This window comes from Botryllus schlosseri, chromosome 16, assembly GCF_051294905.1.
Source record: "Botryllus schlosseri isolate E-star chromosome 16, Bs_hap1, whole genome shotgun sequence".
Classification (NCBI taxonomy): Eukaryota; Metazoa; Chordata; class Ascidiacea; order Stolidobranchia; family Styelidae; genus Botryllus; species Botryllus schlosseri.
Window position 1 is genome coordinate 12275525 of NC_137251.1, and position 26517 is coordinate 12302041.

The window sequence follows — 26517 nt, forward strand, 5'->3', positions numbered from 1 at the left end:
TACTCAAAAACTTAACAATTGAAGAAGTTTAGGCAGGTCTTGCTGTTTGTTTTTTTGCTTTGCGATATTGGTGGTGTTTGTCCACTACTGTGGTCATTTATACCAAACCAATATTTTTCAATTGCATTCCGTAACTTCCGACTTATAGCACGGTCCACTTCTAGGCTTTTTGTAAGACACCGCCTACGCGGCTGAGGTGGCGAGAAGCAGCCTAGATCAGGGGCGGGCAACTTCTCTAGTCGGCGGGCCGGATATAGGAAAATTAAATACTTGGCGGGCCAGATTGCTGAACCGTAACATTATTCGCCCAATTAGCCACATAGACAAGGAATAAATCGTATTTAATGAATGTATTTTAACGACAGCAATGTCACTTCAAAGTCATTTCTCGCCGATAATGACGAAGATATAATGTTGATTTGAGAACAGCATTGTCATACAGGCGCCGCCATGTCTGCTGCTCTTTGATCATAGTGTCCTATATGGTGTGGACACAACCAAATCTAACAGCTATGTGAAATTGGTCCACGTCACACTTTCCATTAGGTCAAAGGCAATTTGGCGGTAGTCTTTGACCGACTTGCCGAGCAATAAATTTGATAAAACGGGTATCAATCGAAAGCTTGCGAAAATCCAAATTCTGCTGGTGGTCCTGGAAACACCTAAAATCCGCCTCGAATGTTGCATTGTAACGGACTTTGGTATTGTGACGCAGCCACGCCGTCTGAGCAGCTCAGGAGCAAGCGCACACGAGAGTGTGAATGCTCATGCTCAATCGGTTGTGCAACAAGGGCTTATACGCTTGCGGTTTACTCTGCTCCTCACGGCATGGTTGCGTCACAACGCCAATCTCCGTTAAAATGCAACATTCGAAGCTGATTTTGGGGGGTTCCAGGACCACGAGCAGAATAGAATTGATATTTTCGCAATCAGTACCACGGTAGCTTTCGATTGATACCTGCTTTATCAAATTTAATGATCGGCAATCGGGTCAAAAATTACCGTCAAATTGCCTTTGACCAAAGGGAAATTGTGACATAGACCTATTTCACTGAGCCGTGAGATTCGCTTGTGTACACACGATATAGGAGAGAGAGAGCTTTGGTATTCTTTTTCGCCTGCACCATGTAGATACTTTGACGACGGAGATGCGATACGGCCTTTATAGCAAGGTCATCTAGTCTGCACCCCCGTTTTTTCTCCTCCATGCTATCCGTGGTTGCTGAGCGCCTCGCGGGATAGCCGCGGATACCAGTTTTCGAGTCTTTGGCCTGACCCGGCCGGGGATCGAACCCACAACCTACCGATCGAGAAGCCGGACCATAACCATTACAATATCTCGCTCGACACTATGCTTTGATCAATCAACACACGGTGCGCAATCCCTAATAATTATTTCAAGGCCTTCGATAAGCCCGGTACCCCAAATTACCAAGATATCAATTCATTAGGGCTGAGTAGGTGATGAGATAGCGTCGTTGTTCATCTTTGTAGCCTATTGTATCTCGACATTGAATTCATGCAGACCGCGGCATCTATGAAATTTGAAAAGTGGCCCGCGAACCGTTTTGAGTTAGCAACCCCTGGCATAAGCGGTGTCTTACAAAAGCATACAAGCTTACGGCGGTTACGGAATCAAAAATAAGAAATATAGTTCCGGTGTAAATGACCATTGTAGTTTACAAACACCACGATTACCGCAAACAATATTAGGGTTGAGTACATCGTAAATGCCGATGATGCAAGTCTTCTCGCTTAGACGAAATTACACATGCTTCACTCGAACGCTGCGCATACACGTATAAAATAAAATACAGTCACTAAAATTTGACGTAGTAAGCAAGTAGCGGGGAATCTTGGCAGACTGCAGCCGCGGGCCACATTATCATACAAGACGGAAAACTGCCCGCGGGCCGGATCCGGCCCGCGTGTCGTATGTTGCCTGCCCCTGGCCTAGATAAACCTCCAAAATTTATATACAGGAATTTTGAAGTAGACCTTGGTCGGACGCGAACATCAGTTAGATAGGAACCCAACAGGTTGTCTTGTTAATGTTCAATGAACATTGTTTATGGTCGAAAAATAATTTGATGTGATAAGCTGAGTATTGGAGATGACGGCAGACTGTCATCGAGGGTGAGACCGAAAACAGTCCGAGGGTCGCTCAAAATCCCGTATATTGCCCGCCCTTGGAATAGTAGAAGTCAAGCTGATTTGTAATAACTATTAATTATATGCCGTTACCGTGTTGTGTGAAAATCACATCTTAAATGGTTTTGTTCGTTTTACACTCAATTACGAAATAGATTTGTAGTTGGATGTTAAATCTGTTTTTGACTCAGGAAAGATTCGGGTCCCCTCAAAGGAGCGCAGATTTGCTTAAGGATCCTCAGGGTTAACAAACGTTAAGGATCACTGTTCTACACTCTGAAACGTTTCAAGAATTCGAAATAGGTTAAAGTAATCCTAGCATCTCTTATGAAGCTTCCAGTCAGTCCCTGCATCACTGAAATGAACGCACCGCATAAATTAAGTCACAGAGGTCTCAAACTCAAATGTGCTCGCGGGCCAGTTTTCCAGTTTTGACGACGTCGCGGGCCGCAGCATTCATAGGGGTATTCTATGTCTTATTTTGCGGGAATGAATTCCAATTGAAAGTGAGCCGATCCAGCAGACTTACAGTAAACACACATCGTCAAAATGTAATTTACTCTTGTATCAATTTAGGCCTGACACGAAAAGAATCATCAAATTTATAACTATTTGAACAGAATTGTTGTTGCACTTGATATATATAAATTATAAAATATAGACACCATATGGCGGAAAAATGTATGATGCCATCATAAAAGCTATCGGGTTATTATTTTTCAGCTACTATGAATATTTTGAATTTAACAAATTGATAATAGAGAGGGATCTGATATCAAAACATTTTTAAATTGAGCATTGTAATTCCAATCCATGATTCGGGTATACTTCTGATAAGTAGGCTATTAATCTCATCGCCAAATATCTTCAAATATTGGAGCAGAAAAAATATAAATATAACATAAATATATTAATGAATGTGTCCCTGTGATTGAAATGTCGGAACGCCGAACGGCCCATTGCTGTTACATCGTTGGAGCGGCCCACTACGGTACTCACCTTTAAGTGCCCTTAATAACATGGTTTAGTGACCAAAGATGTAACTAACAGATCGCCAATGGTTGCCATAACAACTTGCTTAGTTAGCGAAATACGAAGCTGCGACCTTCTGATCTATTACTATTCCCCTGATACTCGATTAGTTTGTTGCGTCCATGGTTCTAACAAATTCACGGCATTCCGAGTCACTCCAAGCCCACTCGAGTCATTTTCATTTTGCCATCGAGTTATCCCGAGTCTGAGTAATTTAGGAAAAATCGCGTTTATGTCCAACTTACAAATTTCAGTCTAAGGGTCAGGAATTGTCATCATGAATTGGAAATGTGGCGAAATAGTGAATCTTCCACTGCATGGTAGCGTTTGCAATTGATGTGATAGTGAAGTTTGATGAATAGTTTGAGGCTTTCGAAGCAATGTAAGGGGGAATTTTCACTTTATAATCCGTAAAGATATATGTGAAATATATAAACATAAAAATCTAAAATGCTGTCGCGGGCCGCACAAAATACTCTGGCGGGCCGCATGCGGCCCGCGGGCCGCGTGTTTGAGACCTCTGAATTAAGATAAACCCATCATGGTCGAAAATTTTACTGATTCGCGAGAGTATTCCGATTGTGACTAATATATATTGTGCTTGGCCCGGAAAAGTGAAATCATGAGCGGTGGCACAGTTCGCCATTCCTTATCTAAACACAACTGATATTTGGAGCCCGTTTTGTCAAATTTTTCCTATGTTCAGCTAATCCATACTGGGTGAAACTAAAGAATTTTTAAGAGCAAGTAATCAATAATCTGTGACCAATAAGATGACGGTATGACATTTCACTCCAGTCAAATCGTCAAGAACTCTTTCGGTGCCGAGCTAAATTTGACGATTGTCTTCAAAACACCGCGATTTTCACCAAACAACCCTAATTTCAACTGATCCTAACTTCGTCGCCAGCTCAGCTACCGAGACGTACCTACGTCCGTATTGCAGTCGCAAACGATATCAATAAAGTCAATAAATATGATTTTTTTAAAATTTTTCCCAATAAGTTACAATTTTTAATCGGATCTGCGGATTCGTATACTTGTTAGAATTGAACCAAATTTGGTGCGCAGCGTCTTTAAGGTAACCTGACAATTTAATCAGCGAATGGCCTGAATCCAGGAAAAAAGTTATTTTAGAACAGCCCTACTGCGCATTCACCACTGTTCTTTTTCGTGTCAACAAGGCATCAAAAGTTTGCTACAGCCTTGTGGGTTTTAAGATGGAGGTCATTTTGCAGTGTTACAATCTCAATTTCCAATTGTTCAGCTTCCAGATTTCAATATACCTGACAGCGGCATCGGTTACAGAAAGTTTGAAACATGGTACTAAACTGTGTTGAGTGTAAGAGAAACAAGTTGTGTCAAAATATGCAATACGTAACGGACAAATATTGTTAATGTTAATGCTAATGTTATCTACTACTTTGACATTGTCCTTGGCGTCGTGCTACCATAGCGGAACCGTCCGCCATTTCAAGAAGAGCTGGATGGCATTTCGTCATGTCGCCTGTATGGGCAGCGCGCCGTATCCTATACGTCTTCGATATCTTGTAATTCTATTACATGTTGGTATATTACTAACTGTAACTGAGGATATTTTATATCATTTTAAGTGTTTACATATGTGAATTGTCATTGGTAAGTTACATGTTAGTTGGATTGAAACAAGAATAGCTGAATCAATAAATCTATATATATTTAAAAGCTCACTGGTAATAATCTCACGAATATTTGTAAAGGTGGCTGTTCGATCAATGTTTGAAACAGGCTAGCGGGCTACTCATCTGGTTATCGTGGGCTACTTGGGGCCCGCGAGCACCGCGTTGGCGAACCCTACAATAGACATTATGCATGGATGCCAAACACATTTCCACGAAGCAGTGTTGGGATGACTCGAGTCATGACTTGACTCGAGTCAGACTCGAGTCACCTTTTTCGTGTGACTTGACTTTACTCGAGTCACTTTGCAAAAATGACTTGACTTGACTTGACTCGGCGCTTCAGAAATATGGATTGACTCGTGACTCGGAGCGAAATTCACGAGTCAATTTCAAGTCATTAAGTAAACTGTGTCGAATAAATCACCATATCTTATGTATGTTAGGGTTGTTTGCAATACGCCGGTGTCACTTGTGAAAGCAACCAGTCATTCGCTGATTGTACGTTTCACTGATTCTCCATTGTCACATCACAAATAAATTGACCGCGAACGAAACAATCACAGCTTACGTTATCGTAGTAGCAATAGATTAATCTAATAGCAACGTGTATCTTTGTTTCTTAGACGGCTCGTGCTTACATTGCGCAGTGCTCACCTTTACCAACCATCTTGTTTGATATAAATCGAACGAATTTAGTTTATGCGTTTATATTCTCATGGATGTGTAGTTGGGCAGTGTATTGTTCCACATCAATTTCTTCAACTTCTCGAGGTTTCGTATTCGATCCTCTATATTGGCCGATAAAATCAGACTGTAGCATAAAACTATAATCACTCGCGTATTTTATTAGCAGTTCTACGTTTGCGTGAGCGATGCAACATCGTTTTGCATGTATTTAACTTTCTATCCGTTATTTGATTCAAGATAAATGGCCAATTCATCTGTCCTTAATCCAGTTGGAAAAAGGTAATGATTTTTCATCATCACTCATACTTCGAAAATTCAATTTGACTTGAATCGTGACTTGACTCGTGACTTGACTTGACTTGACTCGACTTGACTCGAGTCACCTCCAAAAAAAATAGTGACTTGACTTGACTCGAGTCACCTTTGAAAATCGATTGACTTGACTTGACTCGAGTCAAAATGTGCAATGACTCGAAATGACTCGAAAGTAGTGACTTGATCCCAACACTGCCACGAAGATCGTGGAGCACGTGTGAGGATATCAATACCTCGATAGTTCTACTGGAAGTCACCCGCAAACCGCAGTTCAATTATATAGTTCCAACAGTTCCAACATACCGAGATAATAACCTCTGCGGCGCGGAAGTCTCTTAACTGACATAATTTGATCAACTGTAGGCTACTGCTCAATTCTCAAATTCGTCACCGGTAACGTAACGTTGCGGTCGGAGCCTACATTGTAAGGGAATGACCAGTAAGTAAGTACCCAACAATTACAATGAAGTTGGAGACGTTTGTATTTCGAATTTGTAAACGTGAACATCACTTCCAAAGGAGAGTAGTTTTCGCCGGTGGTTAGAAATATAATGAGGATATGAAAACTGCATTGTCACACCGGCGCCGCCCTCTTAGCTCTTCTTTGCGGTAAATCAACGTATAGACATCGTACAAAACAGAATTCAACCTTCAAAGCGAATTCGCGGTTGATGTTGATTGCGGGGATGACAGTAATTTTTATTCGTCAAATGTCCACACTTCACACCGAGAACGATTTATATTATTGATTGTTTGCTATAAAGTAGAATTATTTTTCGCATAATCCCAAAATTTTCAGGAAATCTCTCGCGGCACACTTGCGAGACGTAAATGACACACTATAGTGTGCCGCGGCACAGCGGTTGAGAACCACTGGTATAGCCGATCACCATTTTGGAATACTAACAACAAAAGCTGGTCAGTTTTACTTTCTCTGCCTCAAGCTGTGAACTGTTATATCAATTTTGATAGGGTTGTAGGCCATATCTAAATGATGACAATTCGCATATACATCGTTCAATAGATCAACGATTCTGTTTTCTAATCATAGTCCTTTCCCAATATTATATGGTGCGAATGGAGAATATGTGATGAAATATATAAACAAATGATGGTGATGCATATCTGATTGTCGGCAAACCCGACATACAGTGACAGTAAATCCCCAATTAGGCGTATATGCGATAGGAATTTTGAGCCGAGAAAAGAGGATTATATGAGTAACATGCTATAAAATGCAATTGAATATAATGTACAATGGTTTAGTTGGATATACGACCCGGTTTATCTTATTTACTAAAACGTCACGATCGGAATTCTTTATCAACTTGTAGGTATGTTCCTAAGGTAAACACCATCCTCTTCGACCATATCTGCTGATTGCTATGTATCTGATTTTGTTCCTTCGTTCGAGATGGACCGAATCTCGTCGTAGTCGTCACAGTTTTTGTCTTCTGTTGTTTCTGGGGATTTACGTTTCCCTTGTAGCGCATCTTCCTCGGATACAACGAATTGGTATTTGCTCTTGAAGAACCCAACCTGTAACGGTGCTATCGTTCAGAATTTATGACCTCGGGAAGCAGAAGCGATAGGGTCAGGTATTTTATGCGGATCATTTCACATCTTAGACTAATATTATATCTGCGATTTCCTAATTATCAACTTATAGTTATAGCACCACCCACTTAAGGCTGTATCAGACGAGGCGATGCCGGCGATGTCGGCCGATAATTTCTCTACCATCATGTGAGAGATCGTTGCACTTGATTAGTTTCAGAAGGCGTTGACCCGTTGCATTTAAACCTGCTCGGGGATGATTGACATCTGCGAATCGGTTTTTTGTTGTTGTACAGGTCAGGTACACTGTACTGTACAACGTACATACTACCGTATTATGATCAGTGATGGGCGGATAGTGATTTCTGAGAATCCGAATCCATCCGACAGCTCAAATCTCTGATGAGCAATCCTTCCGAATACGAACAATCTCATCCAAATACCCATGCAAATCCGAAAAATCTTGTCCATAATCCAGAAAATCCGAACAGAATGAATATTCCGAAGAATCCCAATTGTGCAGCGGAGCTAGATACATTTAGGGCCTAGAGTTGGCTGGTTTATATTTGCTTGGACCTTTGACAAAACAACTTTAGAGTGCTACCAGTCCTATAACAAGGGGTACACTGTCCGTTTTGGTTGTCGAGCTGACGATTTTTTTCTTTCGACTTGAAGTCAAAAGTCACGTCTGGTCAAAATTATCCGGAAACAAAGTTACAACTAGCCGAAAATATTCGAAACTAATTCTGCAATATGGTTATGATGACTGTGCAATGTGTTCATGCTGCAATGTCTTGTCGAATGAAACCATCTCTGAACCATGGTAGTATGGTATTTGTAAGGGTAGGTCAAAAAAGTTGAAGGTAGCACGAGTTTTGACTGCCATGATAGCTGTAGAAGAATATGCGCGTGCTGATGCTACTCGAAGGTGGTGGGTGCATCTGATTTTGCAACGCCGGCTTATACTGGATAAGTGGAGCGGCTCAATAATTTAGTACTACATCGCAGTAATTCGTTTCGCAATGCCTCGCCAGAAGGTCCGTCCGCCAAACGGCTTGAGCAAAAGTGACGCTATTCAAGTCTCGACACTGGTTTATATATGGATACGCATGAGCGCATCTCTCACTTCTCTCATCGCCGGCGATGTCGCCGAGTTAATTGACACTGTCAATTAAAATCGGCGGCGATTCGGCCGATGGCAGCGATGATAAAACAAACACTAACGCTCCGCCGACATCGCCTCGTCTGATACAGCCTTTATGGTGTAGCTAGGTTTTTGTAAAACACCGCTTACTCTACGCTACACGAGTCGAATACTTCGGAAGGCAATCTGAAGTCCTTAAACATATTTTCGGTGCGGCCGTTGAACGTAAACCACTACCGTACTCACCAGTCTAGGATTGAGTAAAATAGAGTGTCTTAGTGATTCGAGTGTAAATCGAGTAGCACATGCTTAGATTCGAATCGAATGTTCGAGTAAAACGAAGTATAACGTGATGAATGTATAAATAAAACTATTTTTTAATATGCAAGCTGTACAATGCATACATAGTATGTCTTGTACCTTCTGAAGTTGTGTCAGAACATTCAATCCAATCTCACTATCAGATCATGCGACTCTTACATTATTGTACAATGATTTCAAGACCGGACATTTCAAACCGACTCCAAAGATTAATGTGCAGCGCTGAATCCTCAATACATTACGAGTCGTGCGGTGGTGCCGTATACTTCTACAGAAAGTTGATCATTGAATAAATTGCAAATTAAGGCCATTTTTATGACATGCCGAAGTACCGTAAATCCACACCATCTTCACTTCGCAGTCCGAGTTTGATGCACACCCTTTGCAATGGCATTCGACATATGACACTGTCGTAATACTTGATCACTTCAGCATTACCTCCCAGTTATCATGTAATCGAAATTATTTCCATTGGTTTTAGCCGTAGGTTGTCATAGCCGAGGGAGAAAGCCATGGTTTCGAATTGTATATTGTGACTCCATACACGCCAGTAAATCTAGTCAGGGCCGGAGGAAAAGCTTTACGTAGCCTATATAAGTCGATAATATGAATATATTTTTGAGAGAATATCATAACAAATATAACTCAATTTTCACTAATTGTACAATTTTTTAAATAGCTCTGAGGCCTACCTCGAGAGAGAGAGAGAGAGAGAGAGAGAGAGAGAGAGAGTCTTTATTTTCATCGAACCAAAATGCCCCTGTGTCCCGCCGTTTATGAACCCCAGTTTTATGATAATAGGGAAAGTATATTGTCAATTGCACATCACATTAGAGCAGTGGTTATTGACCTGGGAGGCGCAGGGGGCTCTCAGGGGGGCGCGAGAAATTGACGAAGTCTTTATGAATTCTGACTATAAACATGTGTTTGACAAGTATTCTGAGACGACGATTGTTGAAGATGTAACTTACTTCGTATTCAATAAAGCTCGCCAATTGCAAACTTCAGCAGTCGCTCTCAACGGAGTATAGGCATGATTTCAGTTTCATTTGAGCAAATTTTTTATATTCTTGGAGGATTTAGAGCAATTCCCGCGTGTAAGTCATTCATTACTTCATAGCTTTGGCAGTAGCCTAAAGCTCGGTGCGCTGGGAACCTGTTGTTAATAGCTGGCGAACTGCACTGCCTGAGAATACTTGGAGGCAATATAGCAGGGGTCGCCAACTCAAAACGGGTCGCGGGCCACTTTGCAAATATCGTAGAGGCCGCGGGCCGCATGAATTCGATATAGATGTAAAATACGAAACCACGTTCCAAAACTCTACGTCAGTACAACGGTGAGCTACCTAACATAGGCGATGGGCATACTTGACCACAAAAGAAATAATATTTCATTAAAGGAATACATATACAACAACACAAATTTTGAACTGTGAGCTGTGCACGATACCTGGAAACGCTTTTCAGCAACTAAGGAATCGATATTAGGACTAGCGAGATACGTTACCAGCTGAAAGACCATCGCCACGTAAAGCTTGATCTTGTGGGGAAGCCCTAAGCCAGTGGTCCTCAAACTTTCTTAGACACACACCCCTTTATGATACCTAAAAATCGTCATATCACAAAATGCAACCAGAATGCTAGCAATCACAACGGCTAGCTTCATGGCATGGATGGTCATTGCTTTTGATAACATAATTCTATAAGATGAATTCGGGACTACACACATAGCAATAACTATGAAATAGAGGTAAATCGCGTGGAGCGCGAAAATTTTTTAATTTGAGCGCATCTCCACCTCCCCTTCAGTTGCTTTCAGGCCCCCGCAAGGAGCGCGCGCTCCCCAGTTTGGGCACCACTGCCCTAAGCCGTTTTCTATGCGTCTCAGTCTTGGCAGTGTTTGGGCCGGTACAAGTCAAGACAATCTGCCCATTCACATCAGCTAATTCTCCCTCGATGGAGTGCTGCTGCCATCACCACAGCCGTTTTAGCTATAATGACGAATAGTGGTGTTGGGCACAAGAGAATAGCTTATTTTAAAACAAAAACAACATGTTAAAACTGTAGTTGATTTCAGCATTTCAAATTGGTCATTTTAGCTTTCTTCCTAAATCTCAAATCAGGTCGCGGGCCGCAGAATATGACTTGGCGGGCCGCATGCGGCCCGCGGGCTGCGTGTTGGTGACCCCTGCAATATAGGTTGCCTGGTTTCACCCTTAATTAGGCTACCCTACTTTCACACAATTTAATTCAATTCCAAAACTGATCAAATTTGGCATGACAAGACAGAACGACGACGGGCTCCCTGTAGTCACCACCAGCATTAGGATTAGTCTCAGTGCAACCTAACTTGAAATAAATTGATGTCCTGTTCAATGTTTTTTGCTATTTTCAAACAAGTTTGGGGAAATTTGTCAGAAAAGGTAAAGACTGAACAACTGGAATGCGGATTCAAACTTGGCGTAAAATATACCATATCTAATTATTAGATCAGGGATGGGCAACCTGTGGCCGTATAACGGAATTTTTGCGGCCGTCGACACCTAATTCAATTAGTAGGCTATGTGTTGGCGGCCGTCGACATGCAAATTGAAATTTCGAATTCACTCCCGAATATCTGAGATTTTAATTAATCTTGAAATTTTCTTCGCGCTCCGCGAAATTCAACATTACTTCATTTTTCGATTTTAATATAGTAGCGCCCGTCTCAATCTGAGCCGGAATCGGAATCGTGTGCTCCTCACGAAAGAAACTTGTTTATGGTACATTTGGGTGATTCCAATATATTTCCACTACCGATACCATCGGCGACCCTGATGGGGAGGGTCAAGAAATAACAGTATACAACAATGTGACTAATAACAATTGGCTCACCCGAAGATGCATTACCCTTTATAACATAGCCCTACATTTTCGAAAGCACTCCCTCCATAAACTCTACCGGTGAATCATTTCACATTGGCTGAGAAAGGATACATATTTTATAGTAATATGTGATACTGCTATTATATTAATTACGGAATTCATTCGTGAATGTGAAAAAATTTCGCGCTAGGCGCGACAATATGCAATCCCAGCAATTATTCATAACATTGCCACTCGCGATTTTGGTGCGTACAATGGGCCGCTGTGAAAAGTAGAATAGTCCGGAGTTTACCGGGTGTGGATATAGACGGATTAGCATAGGTATTTTGCGTCCAGCAGTTAGTTCATTACGGCTATGCCCTGGAATGCGGCCTTAGGCTACGTAAGTTATCGAAATTCGGCCAAGATTAGCAAAAAGATCGTCCACCTCTGTATTAGATGATGTGCTCTTTTTGACATGACGATAAATGCAGGAAGGTCAGAGGGCGTAATTTTTTTGACCATCGCCGAGGGGGCCGCATGTCCAAAAAGGTTGAGAACGGCCGTACTAGAGATAAGTTTGTAATTTCGCGTCCATGCCTATTTTATTGCACTTTGTGACAATGCTGTCACAACATAACACAAATATCAACAACTGGCTTGGGTAGCTTTTATGGATGGTATAAGCCTCGGAAAGGCTCAAGTGTGAAAGGTTCTGTGTGAACCCCATATTGCTAATCCCAGCCCTACATTTTAGTGAAGTGGTAAATATCAATGTACACGATACCTAACGACGAGTCGGGCCACATAATACCACAATGCTGAAGTAGGCTATATACTAGGCTTACCATACGTCCTCTTTTAAGAGGATTTGTCCTCTTTTTTTACTTTTTTGAAAGTGTCCTCGGAGGACGGCCTTTTGTCCTCTTTTTTGAGATTTTGTCCTCTTTTTTGAAAATTTAGGTCAGATTTAGAGCAAATTGCGAGTGATATGCCGTAAATTGGCACAGAAGTGACGCTCCGGAGGGTATTTCGGAGCGAACAACGCTATATTGAGCTCCGAGCGGAAAGATGACTTTTTTTTTTTTTTTTAGTCATCTACCAAGCAATGCGAAGGAAAAGACGGTATTTTGAGCTCTGAGCGCGAAGTGATGACCTTTTTTTCAGTCAACTGGTCACAAAGTGGGAAAAATTCACCGGTTTTTGAGAATTCTACTCCAGTTTTACAAGTCTCAAATTTCTGAAAAAGTGTCCTCTTTTTAGATTTCCAAAATATGGTAAGACTACTATTTACTGACTTTTTAAACGTCGCCAAATGTGTCAGCTGGATCAATCAAAGAATATATTAATCCTCCAAAAATCAATATTTTTCGTCGCTTTGCCAATCATTTCGACGATGACTTGCAAGGGAATATAAGCTTACGCTTGCTAGATTTCTTACATCAGACAACGATATCAATTTCATTGATTGGTTGATTAAGCATTATTCGTTGACTACCTATATCAGTGGTTCCCAAACGGTGGGGAATTCTCCACTGGTGGAGAATTCAGTGGTTTCTATTGGGGAATAGACGCATTTTTTCAAAATTATATACAGGACAGTCTACATCAGTGGTCGGGAACCTATGGCTCGCGAGCCATATATGGCTCTTCTGGGTATAAGATATGGCTCTTTGGCATATTTATAATTTTGTACTAAATTTAATCGATATTGCAGCAACCTGTTGGTAAATTTTCTTAACGACCAGAACAATTATTCTCGTGGAAGCATAAACATATCTTTCAGAGGTCAAGACAGTGGCGTATCCAGGGTTAAGGGCTCGGACCCTTCTATAAAATTCTCAAAGTTAAGGTACTGTGGCGCCAGCGACAACTGTCGCTCGCGAATTCGATGTACATGACATCGCGCGCCACGTAATCTTGATTGATCGAAGAGAATTGCAATCTAGTTTTTAAATACACATTGCCTTTCTCATCCACGACGAGAAATAAACTGCCCTGGAAGTGACAATCACAATTACAAATCCAAATTACCAACAATGCTTAGCTGTTCACTTTCTTGATTGGTAAGTAGCTTTCTAGTACTGCCGTTAAAATAACGTAGGCCTGGGGTGTACCGCTGAATACTTTGAGAGTGGAGGGGTCGATCAATATTTACATTTTCGGAATCAGTATTGTAGTTATAGCAGATTAATATCAGTTATTATAAATTCTGAGCTTTACCATGAATTGCGCTATCTCAGGATGACTAGCACCCTTTTACAGCAAAAATACGGAGCCCACGACGAATCACATATTGTGACTTCGAATTAGTACCATGATGACGTCACGAATTTTCAATTGTGACGTAACAATGGATTGATATGTATGGCTCTTTGGGAGTTAAAATGGAAAATATAAAGCCGACATGGCTCTTCAGACGAAAAGGGTTCCCGACCACTGGTCTACGTATTCACGGAGACACATGCCTGATTACCGTTGCCAGTTAACTGCTCTGGAATATACGTAGGCTATCGATAATTATATTTCGTATTGTTCGCAAAACCTCATTTTTAACTCTGGATGGCCAATGATGGCATCACAAACGCATCCAGCACGACTAGTTTGACGTGAAAAAACGCTTTCGCGAAATTTTCAGCGTTACTGGTATCGGTTCACAATACGTTTTATGTTGCAGTTATAGGCTATTGTCTTGCGTACTGGTGTGGTTGTGTGTCTTGTGTAGTCAAACCGGCAAATAGCTGCTCTGTGATGACAAAAGTGTTGGGTAATGGGGAACAGGACCGTAACTGCCGCACCCTGAACCCCCCAATTGGGGGGGTGGCCGAGCTCGAAGGGGCCCAAAATTATTCGTGAATTAACATAAATTATAGAGTTTTTTTTTTTTGGAAATTTATGCCACTTTTTCAAAAAATTTTCGCGATTTTAACATTGCCGAATATCTTGAATATTGGGTACCCTTCCCCCACAAAAATACGTAGAATTCATAGAAATGGAGACTTCGGCGTCGGCCATTACTGCGCCACGACGCACCAAGGCATATAAAGTTATAGGTCGTGTAATATGCCATTCCAAGAAGTATGCCAGAACGATCAGCAGCGAGAAGACCTTGGCCGAGAAGGAATGCCATTTTAGTGACCGAAAACTTCGACATATATACAATATTATAGACATATATTTAATAGTCTATGGACGGCTAAATGGCTGGCGCCGAATGTTCCTGTCCTGGGGATCTGAACCCCACAGAACAAATGCCATCCCGCAGGGAAAAATTATTCGCCAGTGAGGCAATACCAATTTGAAATGATGTATGCCTTTTAGTTTCGGCAATATCTTTTGACGTAGCAGATATAGGAGGACACGAAGTAGCATAATGTAAGAAAGTCAATACACCAACGGGTCCGCCCGAAGATGTTTAATTCTTATTTAGGGGTTCTACCTTTTCCAACACACCTCACTCAGCTCTACCGGTAAATCTGAATACGTGAGCAGATAGGGTATAAAATATTGATATCAACATATGCAATTACCCATCATATTGACCGATTCAAATATGAATTATACAAATTTTTCGCACTTCCCACGTTTAGTCGAAATAAGGCAACGCACAAAACAGTAGACCCAATCTACCTGATAAGTAGCGGGGAAAAGGCGTACAGGCTCAGGGGGCTGCGGGGGTTCTTGGGGGCTTGGGGTTAGGTTTATCACCCTGTGGCATCCCAAGACCAACGTCTGTTTTTTGGGTCATGCTGACGAAGTGCTGTTACGGTCCTGGTGGGGAATGAAGGCTCGGAATAAATCTGAAGTGCGGAATGAAGACAAAAAGGTTATGAACCACTGACCTATGTGTAGCGTATTTCGCTCTCGATGTTGTGTGATTGCGGGTCAAGCTCACAACAGAGTCACTAAATATTCACAAACAGAAAGGTTGATATTTCGAGCAAACATTTGTAATGAAGCATGGAAATTTTTTGAGATTGTTAAGGTGCATGCTCGTTTGGTGTTGATTTTTGTGATGCCAGAGCCATGCATGGAGTGACTCGCAGTTGAAGTGAAATAAATTTCAACCAAAGATGTTATAATGACGTGAACATTGGGATATATGGAAAAGGCTCACAGTACAGAACCTACCAAGGCTCGTTTGTGAACGTGAACCTCTAAATTTCCGAGGTTCACACACAGAACGCGAACGTCAACCGCACGTTCACACCATCCCTAGTAGGTTTGTATGCTGTAATTCGGTCAATAGATACTTCAAGGCTTACACTGCGAGGATACATTGTTACAACTGTAATACCCATTGATTAGTGGTATCGGGCGTGTTACTTCAGTACCCAAAACGTCCTCGTTCACCATACTCGACTCGAATCGATGCGCATTCATCTACTCGAATCATAGTGCCTGCCCGACTCGCCACGTAGTCGCCACATACCCAATGATGGGTAGAAATCATGCCTCCGCAGGCTCGCAATGACTAGTAGTTTTCCACTGATGTGAGGCAGAAAACGAAAGCAGGAGGGTTTATGATACTCCTCCATTACTGAGAAGATTCTAGCATTACCGCAGTCCTTAAAGTGTTGAGTTTCAATTTAACTGCTCCGCATAAGGCATACATACACTGTGTGTATGTCGATCAGCCGTTAACCAAGGTGCTCGATGCGACATTAAAGATGGTCTTATATGTAAATATTGAACTTGCAACTATATCCGTCATAGATTTCAATAAATTTCTATAATGTATCATTGATACACGCAATAGCGTATGAAACATGAGTATGTTTTCGCGTACTTTCCAGAGCCCGCCTACTACAACGCCAAGAATAATCACTCCTCCGAGAGATCCCAACAAAATATACAGCCATAGCATGTCGTTCACGGCGGCAACGTCGATTGATTGGTAAGCTGTAAGAGTGACCTGGAATTGAACGAAAGGTAGCAGATATAGTTTATGTATACATTGGAGCGTGACGAGAGAAGGATCATATCAACAAACTTGAATAATGAAATATCGACATGTTTCTGAATACAGAAACACATTTGACTAATATAAAACTATCTACCATGTAGCCAATATGTTAGCGCGTCACTTCAAATCCGCATGTATTATCAACTTAAGTATAGTCGGCTGGATGAAGGAACCGTTGACGCAAACACGCATAGATACGATTGCACTAAGGATGAGTTGTCGGAAGTTTGTTTGCTAATGAGAACAATTCGACTCAAAGGATCCCATACGAAGCGACACGTAAAAAGTATTACAGCTTATTACAACTATATCTATGTGTAAAAGGATCTGAAGGTGGAAATATTTTGTAATATGGACCTTCCCTCGTATACTGAAAGATTAATTTAGGTATCGCATTGACAACACCTATTCCAATCACTTCAATATTGAAACTTCATTATAAGCCTCTTGAGCGGTACTCACCTCATCCTCCTCCTCAATCGCTTTTAAATCCCGATTGCTTTCCTTGATGATGAGCTTTGATTCCTCGGTAGTGACCTTAAATCGCGATTTCAGTCTGATAGACGATATTCTCTGGAGAAACCCGATCGAGTAATTTACAACCAGTCAATATGACACGCGAAGATACTAGTAACTTACAGAAACGTTGTATATACTTTGGAGGCTATCGGTCCACAATCTGAAGCTGACTTTGAAATTCACTTCGGAGAGGTAAAGATTCGATATGTTGCATTTTAAAACTTTACATGCGTGATTACTATCAGGATTTTTATTCGGGCATACCTGGAGAGCATAACAAAGATGAAATCAATTTCGCAAATCTCCTTCATATAACGATATTGATTGTGCATTTAAGGTTGATTTATTCCGATATAACGCCAGATAAGATTGTAGGTAACAAACGAATAGGAAGGGGGTTTAACCGGAAATCAACTACTGTATATGATACAGTGCTTGGAATATCATGGACATTGATCGATTTATCAGATTCTATAACAGGGGTGGCCAACCTTTTCAGCTAAAGGGCCACATTCGATTGACGAACTATTGCGCGGGCCACTACCCACGCGATGCACGAGAATTTTTCCAAGTTCATAGCTCAATAATATTGTCCCTTGACTATATTGCGGGCCTTCTGTATATCGCTGGGCTCTCAGTTTGCAAGGACCGGACTATTCGGCGTCTGGACTTATCAATTTCGAAATCTTCGACCAACAGCCGTCAATCATTTTGTGCCTAGGTTTCAAAGTCGACGATCTTTCTGCGAGCGCAAACGCAAGGTCGCATATTTTGAACGACACTTTTGTCTCGTAATAGCGAATATATTTAGACTCAATCTGATAAATTAGGCGTTCTTTCATTTTCACAAAGGGGTAACAATATAAGCAAGAAATCGAGTGACAACATGTTGCGCGAAGCGTGTAGAAATTTTTTACTTTTGATAAATCCATCGCAAATTATTCTGCTTTATTGTAGTGTACGAAGATCTACCAAAATGTGACTGGCTCATGGATCTGCCAATGCGTCGGAACTGATTTTTTAGTCATTACATCTCAAGTGTTGCGGCCAGACTAATCAAATCTTTGGCCTTGCAAGTTCACAATATGAGCACTACATTATTGATAATATTGCTAATTTCGGAAATTACCTCGCGGGCCACTCAAAACCTTCTCGCGGGCCACATGTGGCCCGCGGGCCACGGTTTGGCCAGCCCTGTTCTATAACGTAACGACACATAGCGAAAGCGCTTCAGCTTGGCTCAGTGTTTCGTAATGTGAGATCATGGAATACCGAAGTTCAAACTCACAAAACATCTTGCTATATGGATTGTCGTCAATTACTGCACCTTTTTACAGCCAAGGCGTTTAATATAGATACGCCGTTTAACGAAAGAAACGAAAATGTTTTATAGCTTGATCCGCTTGATCAGAGGGGAAGTTGAAACGTGTTAGTAGTATCGGGTACTCAGCTCACTATGTCGTCCCCAGACAAACTAAAGTTTGTAGGAGTGACTTCGAATCCCGGCAGCCCACTACCAGATTCTTCATCCGCAGCGTTGACGATCGCTGCTGTCGACTGAGAAAACGTGTCAGTACTGTCGCTGTCGTTTCGACTATCTCGATCGATGATGAAATTGTATACGTTCACATTTGTTTGATCGCAAGTGCAATGAGCCTTAATAGAATTCGGTGAAAATATATGTAGCAAATAGAATAGATGTATATACCAAATCACGTTTTCTGACTGGTTATCCTTAGTCCGAGCCCAATTAAAGTCCTATATAGTCAGTCTATTGTGTACTATAATGTATATCAAGGGATCCCCATCTTTTTTTACACCATGGCCCCCGTTGCGAATTTTGAAAAACCAATGGTCCCACTATTTTACAGCTTTTCGTGAATTATATATATAGCCTACAACACACAATAACCATGATAGTATACATTAATTAGCTATTAAATATTCAGTTATTGTGATTGTTGAGCTTGTTTTCGCTCTGTCAATGTTTTAATTGCTTATTTGGTAGTGGAATGAAGAATGTAAACTTCAGATCAACAAGTTGCTTATTGCTGTACTAGTATGTCTACGAAATATTCATTTATTTCTCTTGTTATAGTCGATTAGACCTAGAAGTGTTGTATTTTTCAAATTTTTCCATGACCCTCCTGAAAGATCTCTTACCCCCCTAGGGCGCCACTGCACGATTGGAACCCCTGCTTTCTATAGTGATATATAAATTATATCTTTAAATTATAAGCAGTTGATTCTGGCAAAGTAAGATAAAGATATGGATAAGAATATCTTGGATATGCAGTCTTTCAAATTCGAAGCAATTTTACAAAACGCCGAAATCCAATAATGTGGTAAAGGTAATCTTTCATACCGTGGCATACTGGACAATGGTAGATACGTTTTACGCCGATACCGGAAAAACTTACGTTGCCTCTCTTTGTTTCACATTCCAGCTTATACGGGTATAAAAGTGGGTGTTTGTCGCGAAGCATCGACGGATATGTTAAACTGACTTCCGACGATGGAATGTTGCTGAATCCATGCCCATCAATCTAAATATAATTTTACCGAATCAAAAACAATTGTATAACCAGCCGCAACCGCGGATAAAGACAAATCACCATGTAATCAATAATGAAGTCTGTCGTGTTCGGTCCAATTTCGTCAATCGACGTGATGTAAGATACTTTCCGCAACGTATCTTGGAGCAGAATTGCGGAATCACCTTTATTACTGTTAAAACAGCATTGGACACACGGTTGCATTTAAAACAAAAATCATTTTAAAACAAACATGTTTAAAACAAGGCCCTTGTCTAAAACATGTGGTTTATTGTTTTTTGTGTTTTTTTCAAAGCAATGACGTCACGCATATTCAATTGTGATGGCATAGTGGATTGACATTGACGAAATAGTAGGATGGTATGAACATTTGAAAGGCTCAGGATCGTGTGAACGCGAACCTTTTTGAAAGGACCTGTGTCAACGCGAACGTGAACCTCATGACGTCACGTGACGTAATATTGCTAATTCAAAACCTGCATTTCAGTGAAGTGATCGCCTATATTAATGTACACGATGCCTATAGCGACGACTCGGGACACATAACGCCTCAATGATAAAGTACATATTGACGTTTCAAACGTCACCTAATGTAGGGTTACCATACGTCTTTTAAGAGGATTTGTCCTCTTATTTGACTTTTTTGAAAGTGTCCTCGGAGGACGCCCTTTTGTCCTCTATTTTGAAAATTTAGGTCACATTTAGAGCAAAATGCGAGTGATATGCCGTAAATTAGCACAGAAGTGACGCTCCGGCGGTTAATTCGGGGTAAACGGTGATTTGAGGTCTGAGCGAAAAGTTGACCTTTTTTTTTAGTCAGCCGATCACAAAGCGAGAAAAATTCAGCGATTTTTGAGAATTCTTCTCCGGTTTTGCAAGCCTCAAATTTCTGAAAAAGTCTTTTTAGATTTCCAAAATATGGTAAGCCTACCTAATGTATCAACTGGGATAATCAAATGATATAAAAAATCCCATAAATTAAATATCTTCCGTCGCTTTGTCAACAATTTCGACGATGACTTGCAAAGGAATATAAGCTTACGCTTTGATGGTCAAGGCCAGACCGCGGACAATGTATTTGGCGTCTGACTATCGCTACGTTGATATTGAGCAGAGTGTAAACGAGTTTCTATTCTTGCTACCGATAATACCTCATTATCCAGTTATACAGAAGTAGCCAACACCTCAGTCGCGCGGATTCGGTTTGTATGATTCAATAAACATATGAAATCAAGATTGAATCTGTGCGCCTGCTAGGTTTTTTTACATCTGACATCGATATCAATTTCATTGATTCGTTGAATAAGCATAATTCGGTCACTACCTACATGTGGTGTATTCGGTGACTACCTACATGTAGTGTATTTCGCTCTTGATGTTGTATGATTGCGGGTCAAGCTCACAGCAGTGAGTCACTAAATATTCACAACCGGAAAGCTAGATATTTCGAGCAAACTTTTGTAAGAAAGCATGTCAAGTTTTTGAGATTGCCAAGGTGCATGCTCGTCTAGTGTTTATTGTTTTTTTTATGCTGCCAGCGCTATGCACGGAGTGGCCCACATGTGAAATGCAATAAATTGTAACCAAATATGTTATGAGGAAGTGAAAATAGTAATATATGAAAAAGGTACACAGTGCAGAACCTACCAAGGTTCGTATGTGAACCAGTGTTGGGATCAAGTCACTACCTTCGAGTCACGAGTCATTTCGAGTCATTGCACATTTTGACTCGAGTCAAGTCAAGTCAATCGATTTTCGAAGGTGACTCGAGTCAAGTCAAGTCAGTCAATTTTTGGAGGTGACTCGAGTCAAGTCGAGTCAAGTCAAGTCAAGTCACGAGTCAAGTCACAATTCAAGTCAAATTGCTTTTTGAGGTATGATTACGTCAATGCATTTTACTAGCTGTCTGGAATACAGAGTGAGTGGTCATTGATTTTGAACCGATCAACGAATATAGAGTTAAATATACACGCAAGTAAGGCGATGTATCTCTCACATATAAGTAGAACGAATAAACTACGTAAGTAATTGCACAGCCTCAGTTTATAGTTACCAGCAAAAATAGAGATAAGATGCAATACATTACCCTTTTGCAAATTGATATGATACAATTCGAGCCTGCGCCAATGGTTGATGACTATATAAACTATTTTCGAATTCAATTTCAATAAAACAAGAGGTTTGGTTAAGTTAAGAACACAGAACAGAAATAGACATTTTACTATTAGATTACTTTACTATACTATAGTTTATGACAATGTAGACTGTAAGCTTCGATCACTTCGTTTGCCATCAATATATTTGTGAGAGAACAATGGAGGCTCAGTAAAACGCACGATCATTGAATCATTGGTCGCTCTCACGGGTTACACCAGCCTTGCGCGAATAATCCGAACATATGCAAGATACAGTGATTTTTATCGACACCGATTACTTGATGACTTGAAATTGACTCGTGAATTTTGCTCCGAGTCACGAGTCAAACCACATTTCTGATACGCCGAGTCAAGTCAAGTCAAGTCATTTTAGCAAAGTGACTCGAGTCAAGTCAAGTCATACGAAAAAGTGACTCGAGTCTGACTCGAGTCAAGTCATGACTCGAGTCATCCCAACACTGATGTGAACGTGAACCTCGAAATTTCTGAGGTTCACACACAGAACGCGAACGTGAACCTCACATTCACACCATTCCTACGAAATAGGCTTCCAACCCCTGTCATATACGGCTCAAAAATATCTTTAACCAGGACTACATCGTCATGCAACATTTTTACGGGTGGCTGTCATCATCATCAGAACCTTCATTTTATATCAATAATCTATATTTACGCACTATAGCTGTTGGAACGACTATTTTGCGGGTTCCAACCATCCCATATCGTATATGTCGGTTATATCGGGTCGTAATCATCTTTATCGTCCTATATATAGGCTCATACAACATGTTTTCTGGAAAGTATTTACTCAATTATGACATAGTTAATAATTATACAAAAGAGGCCTTCGTTTAGAATGATGGTGTTTATAACATGTTTTAAACAAAGTGTGATAAATAACTGCCGCCTTCATATTCCATTTTTCGAAGACTCAAACTATTTACAAACTGTATATACGGAGACACGACAGTGCGCTACTTTCAGTTTAGTTAGACCTACCGTATTGCTTTGAAAAAGTACAAAAAGCTTACTTATAACGAAAGAATATTCAAATGCGCACATACTAGATCGACAAATCCCCTAGTCAGACTCCGATCCTGTTTCTTCAAAATGGAATCCGGCACCAATCCAACTCCGCCGTATCAAAAAATGGACGAATCCGACTCTAATCCGGCTTCGGTGAAAAATAATGATACCCACCCATGATCTAACTAAATCCGGCACACTTCTCCCTATTAATCCGGCCGTATCATAAAAAGTACGAATCCAGTGCCAATCTGGCTCCGGCGAAATTTTAAAATTGTCCAATGCCCAGTGCATATCCAGTCCATGTATACTCCACACATCCAGCTCTAGCACATACCGACCATACGTCGATATCTCACTTACCGCCGAATGCTCAGATCTGATTGATATCTGATCGGGAACGACCTTTTGACGTCGTTATCATTCAAGGTAGTTGAGCTCTCAACGCTCCCCTCGGAGCTGAAAAGGCAAGGAATACCGATATGCAACTTTCCCAGACGAGATAAACTGGCGAATCTTTATATCAGAACAGTTGCTAATTGAGACAATATAAATATAAAAAATTTGATTTACTTGGAGCGTAACGATATGGCGACGGTATATTCACCCAGAGTCGCATCCTCTCGTAGGTTGTAGGTGACTGCGGTCAAATAAAAAATGCACTGGAAGAAATGTTCAAATAATTACAATATATTCAATAGCAAGACCAGCAGCGCATTACGGATGTGCCCGGTTTCATAACGTTATGCTTGTTCCGGTATTTGTATATCTGCATCGTTCCGCCAGGCACTGCTACAGGGCCATCTTCCGCCTCCACGCACTGGTCAGGATTATTCTAAAGAGGTTTTGCTGTCAGCATATTTAGCGAATGCCGTAATTGTACCTCTGAACACTTCATGACGACGAGGATGCACTAGATCCAGTTAGTTGAACCGGGAACGAAGAGTTGGCTAAATTTGTTTCCAAAATTTATACATTACATCCCGCGTTCGGTTTTATTTCAGCGTTCACACAAGTACACAGTATGCTCACTCCTTTCGAAAACTACGTACAGAACTCCTTGGTAATAGTACGGTACATAAACAAGACATATATTTAGCAACACCTCACAAAGGTTACATGTGATTACATACAAGTAGGGTTACATTTGAAAAATCAATTTGAAAAAAAAATTAAAACATGGCCCTTGTTTAAAACATGTTTATATTGTTTGTTTGTTTGTTTGTTTGTTTATTAACCATGACGTCGCAAAATTGTAATTGTGACGGCTAATTGGATTGACATTGACTATTAATAATATAGGGTCAATATGGCTCCTTTGACGAAAAAGGCTTATGTCCCCTGTCCTAATCGGATCAAAAATATCTTTAATAACCATGACTACATATAGCTATGCAGCATTTTTACGGTCGGAGGTCATCATCATCACCAGAACACCCATTCCATACCAATGATGTATATCTACTAGGTGATATAACTATGGAAGTAACAATGATTTCGAGGGTTCCAACCATTCCATATCGTATACGTCGACTATATCGGGTGCAAATCTTCCATAGGCTCCTACTACATGTACACCAGATGTCTTATAAAAAGCCTAGAAGTGGGCCGTGCTACAAGTCGGCAGTTACGAAATATAAATGAAGAATATCAGCCTGGTGTAAATTACCATAGTAGTCGACAAACACAATGAATATCACAAACAAACAAAGCCGAAAGTAACATTTAAAAAAGTTATTGAATAATAAGTGTGCAAAATTTCAAAATATACATTTTTTTCAAATGCAATTTTTTAAAACGTCATTTGATTTAAATGAAGCCCTACAATGCAAGGCACTGCATACCGATCCCCGGTCTAAAAGGTATCTTACCAATTTCAGAGATATCCCCGACGGATACGATATGTTCAATTTCGTATCGAATGAGTTCTCTCCGGTGTTAGTGAATTTGACGGTTTTGTTGACGTAGTCCTCACGAGAATCGATTACGAGCATCGACTGTAATCTCCGCACCTCGCTGTAAAACGAAGGTTAATTACGACTACGTATTTATCTAAGATTGATATTGATGACGATCAGGGTTGTAATCACGCGAGTCACAACGATTCCTTAACTCGACTTGAATCCCTTTGTCTATGTTGACTCAACTTGTTCTTGAGTCTTTGCATATATCTCAATCAAGTTATGTGACTTGATACATTCTAAATCACTCTCGTCCATTAGTACCGGTACCCGAAAATAAGCCCGGAAACTGTTTTTATCTGTTTGAATTACCAAACGAGTATATTATATAAGTGAGGAAATTAATATCATCCAAGAGTGTCAAAAAAGTCAGTTCAAAATGACCTGAACTCCATACTTACCTGACTTTGACTCTGAATTGACTCGGTGGTAAATAGGAAATGATTCGACTTGACTTGATCCAAAACTATACATAAAGTTAGATAGACTTGTTACTCGGAACCTTGTGACTTGGTTTAAATCATGATGACGATATCGTATTGGTGCAATGTCAATGGCGAATATATTTATAAATGAATGGGGACAAATATAAACTCTCAGGCGATTGGGATCGCAATATAGCGTCACCTTGTCGACTCTGGTAGCGAAACATCCACGGATAATTCAAGATTTGGAACACAGACCGATCCTTTGCATTCCTTTTCCCAATCAAGTTTGGCTAGAGTTCGTTCGTTGTGGAATCTAATTGAAAAGGATTCCAAGTATCGTAACTAACAAGAAGACAGAGAATCTCACCGGTCTATCAATGACGACATTGGTGTGTTGCTGTGTTTCGGACTCGTTTCGAAAATGACATGTGCTTCGATAGTGGAGTGGAAATCCTTCGCATTTTCCTGAGCAATAAATATGCGATAAAAGAATGCTTTTGCTCTGAGGATATATGAAACTGCAAAACACTAGTACACTCCCTTATTTCATCTTGCGTTTTGCGAACATAACGATACTAATTAGCGACACGTTGCCAAAATTACTGTCAGCAGAATTCTAACAGCGACATGGATGTTCGAACATCATGATCACGTGGGTCACGTTGTTGAATGAATGCATTTTTAAAAACAGCCACAATTCTGCACCAAGGCTATAAATAGATAACTTTAAACGCTATTGCAGACATGCTACGGGGACAGATGCTATTCTTTCAAATGAAATAGTTTTCACCGAAAACTTATAAATCATTGTCATAGATCAGGGGTAGGCAAACTTTTGAGCTCGCGGGCCGCATTCAACATCTGAATCCATTCGCGGGCCGCACTATATAAAATTGGGCTTATAAACGAAAAGGCAATATTGGTATTTGATTATATAGTAGGCCTACATGGGCCAGAAACAATAGCGAGATTTCATAGGCTGGTCAACCTCAATAACCAATTCGTCAAAACTGTAGAGATGAAAGTCGGTGGTCCCGATTACTAGAACAGGATTGTAGCTTAAATCTGATAGCAGCGATCTGTTCATAGATTTGCTAATTCCACTTTTGGTTCAGTTCCAGGACACACAATCCTGACAGCATCATAACCTTGTTGGCTTTAAACACGCTTCTACCGTGTGTAGATAAAATATAA

General features: G+C 40.6%; 2 protein-coding genes across 5 annotated transcripts in view; one reads left to right on the top strand and one right to left on the bottom strand.

Annotated features, from left to right (window-relative positions):
* Positions 1 to 26517, top strand: part of LOC145458237 (integrin alpha-11-like) — a 329408-nt gene that overhangs the window by 121237 nt on the left and 181654 nt on the right. The window lies entirely within an intron of this gene.
* Positions 6311 to 26517, bottom strand: part of LOC145458240 (integrin alpha-11-like) — a 43396-nt gene continuing 23189 nt past the window's right edge. For 3 of the 4 annotated variants that reach the window (XM_080336563.1, XM_080336564.1, XM_080336562.1), the window contains exons 17-29: positions 25691 to 25788; positions 25523 to 25636; positions 24806 to 24950; positions 23656 to 23769; positions 23508 to 23596; positions 23298 to 23393; positions 19813 to 19924; positions 19618 to 19743; positions 18653 to 18853; positions 17318 to 17461; positions 17141 to 17251; positions 16502 to 16627; positions 6311 to 7385 (exon numbers count right to left, since the gene is read on the bottom strand). In XM_080336563.1, coding sequence (XP_080192689.1) covers positions 7230 to 7385; positions 16502 to 16627; positions 17141 to 17251; positions 17318 to 17461; positions 18653 to 18853; positions 19618 to 19743; positions 19813 to 19924; positions 23298 to 23393; positions 23508 to 23596; positions 23656 to 23769; positions 24806 to 24950; positions 25523 to 25636; positions 25691 to 25788 — 1632 coding nt within the window. In that variant the 3' untranslated portion in view covers positions 6311 to 7229. The remainder of the gene's footprint in view (positions 7386 to 16501; positions 16628 to 17140; positions 17252 to 17317; positions 17462 to 18652; positions 18854 to 19617; positions 19744 to 19812; positions 19925 to 23297; positions 23394 to 23507; positions 23597 to 23655; positions 23770 to 24805; positions 24951 to 25522; positions 25637 to 25690; positions 25789 to 26517) is intronic. The other variant, XM_080336565.1, reaches the window with a different exon arrangement.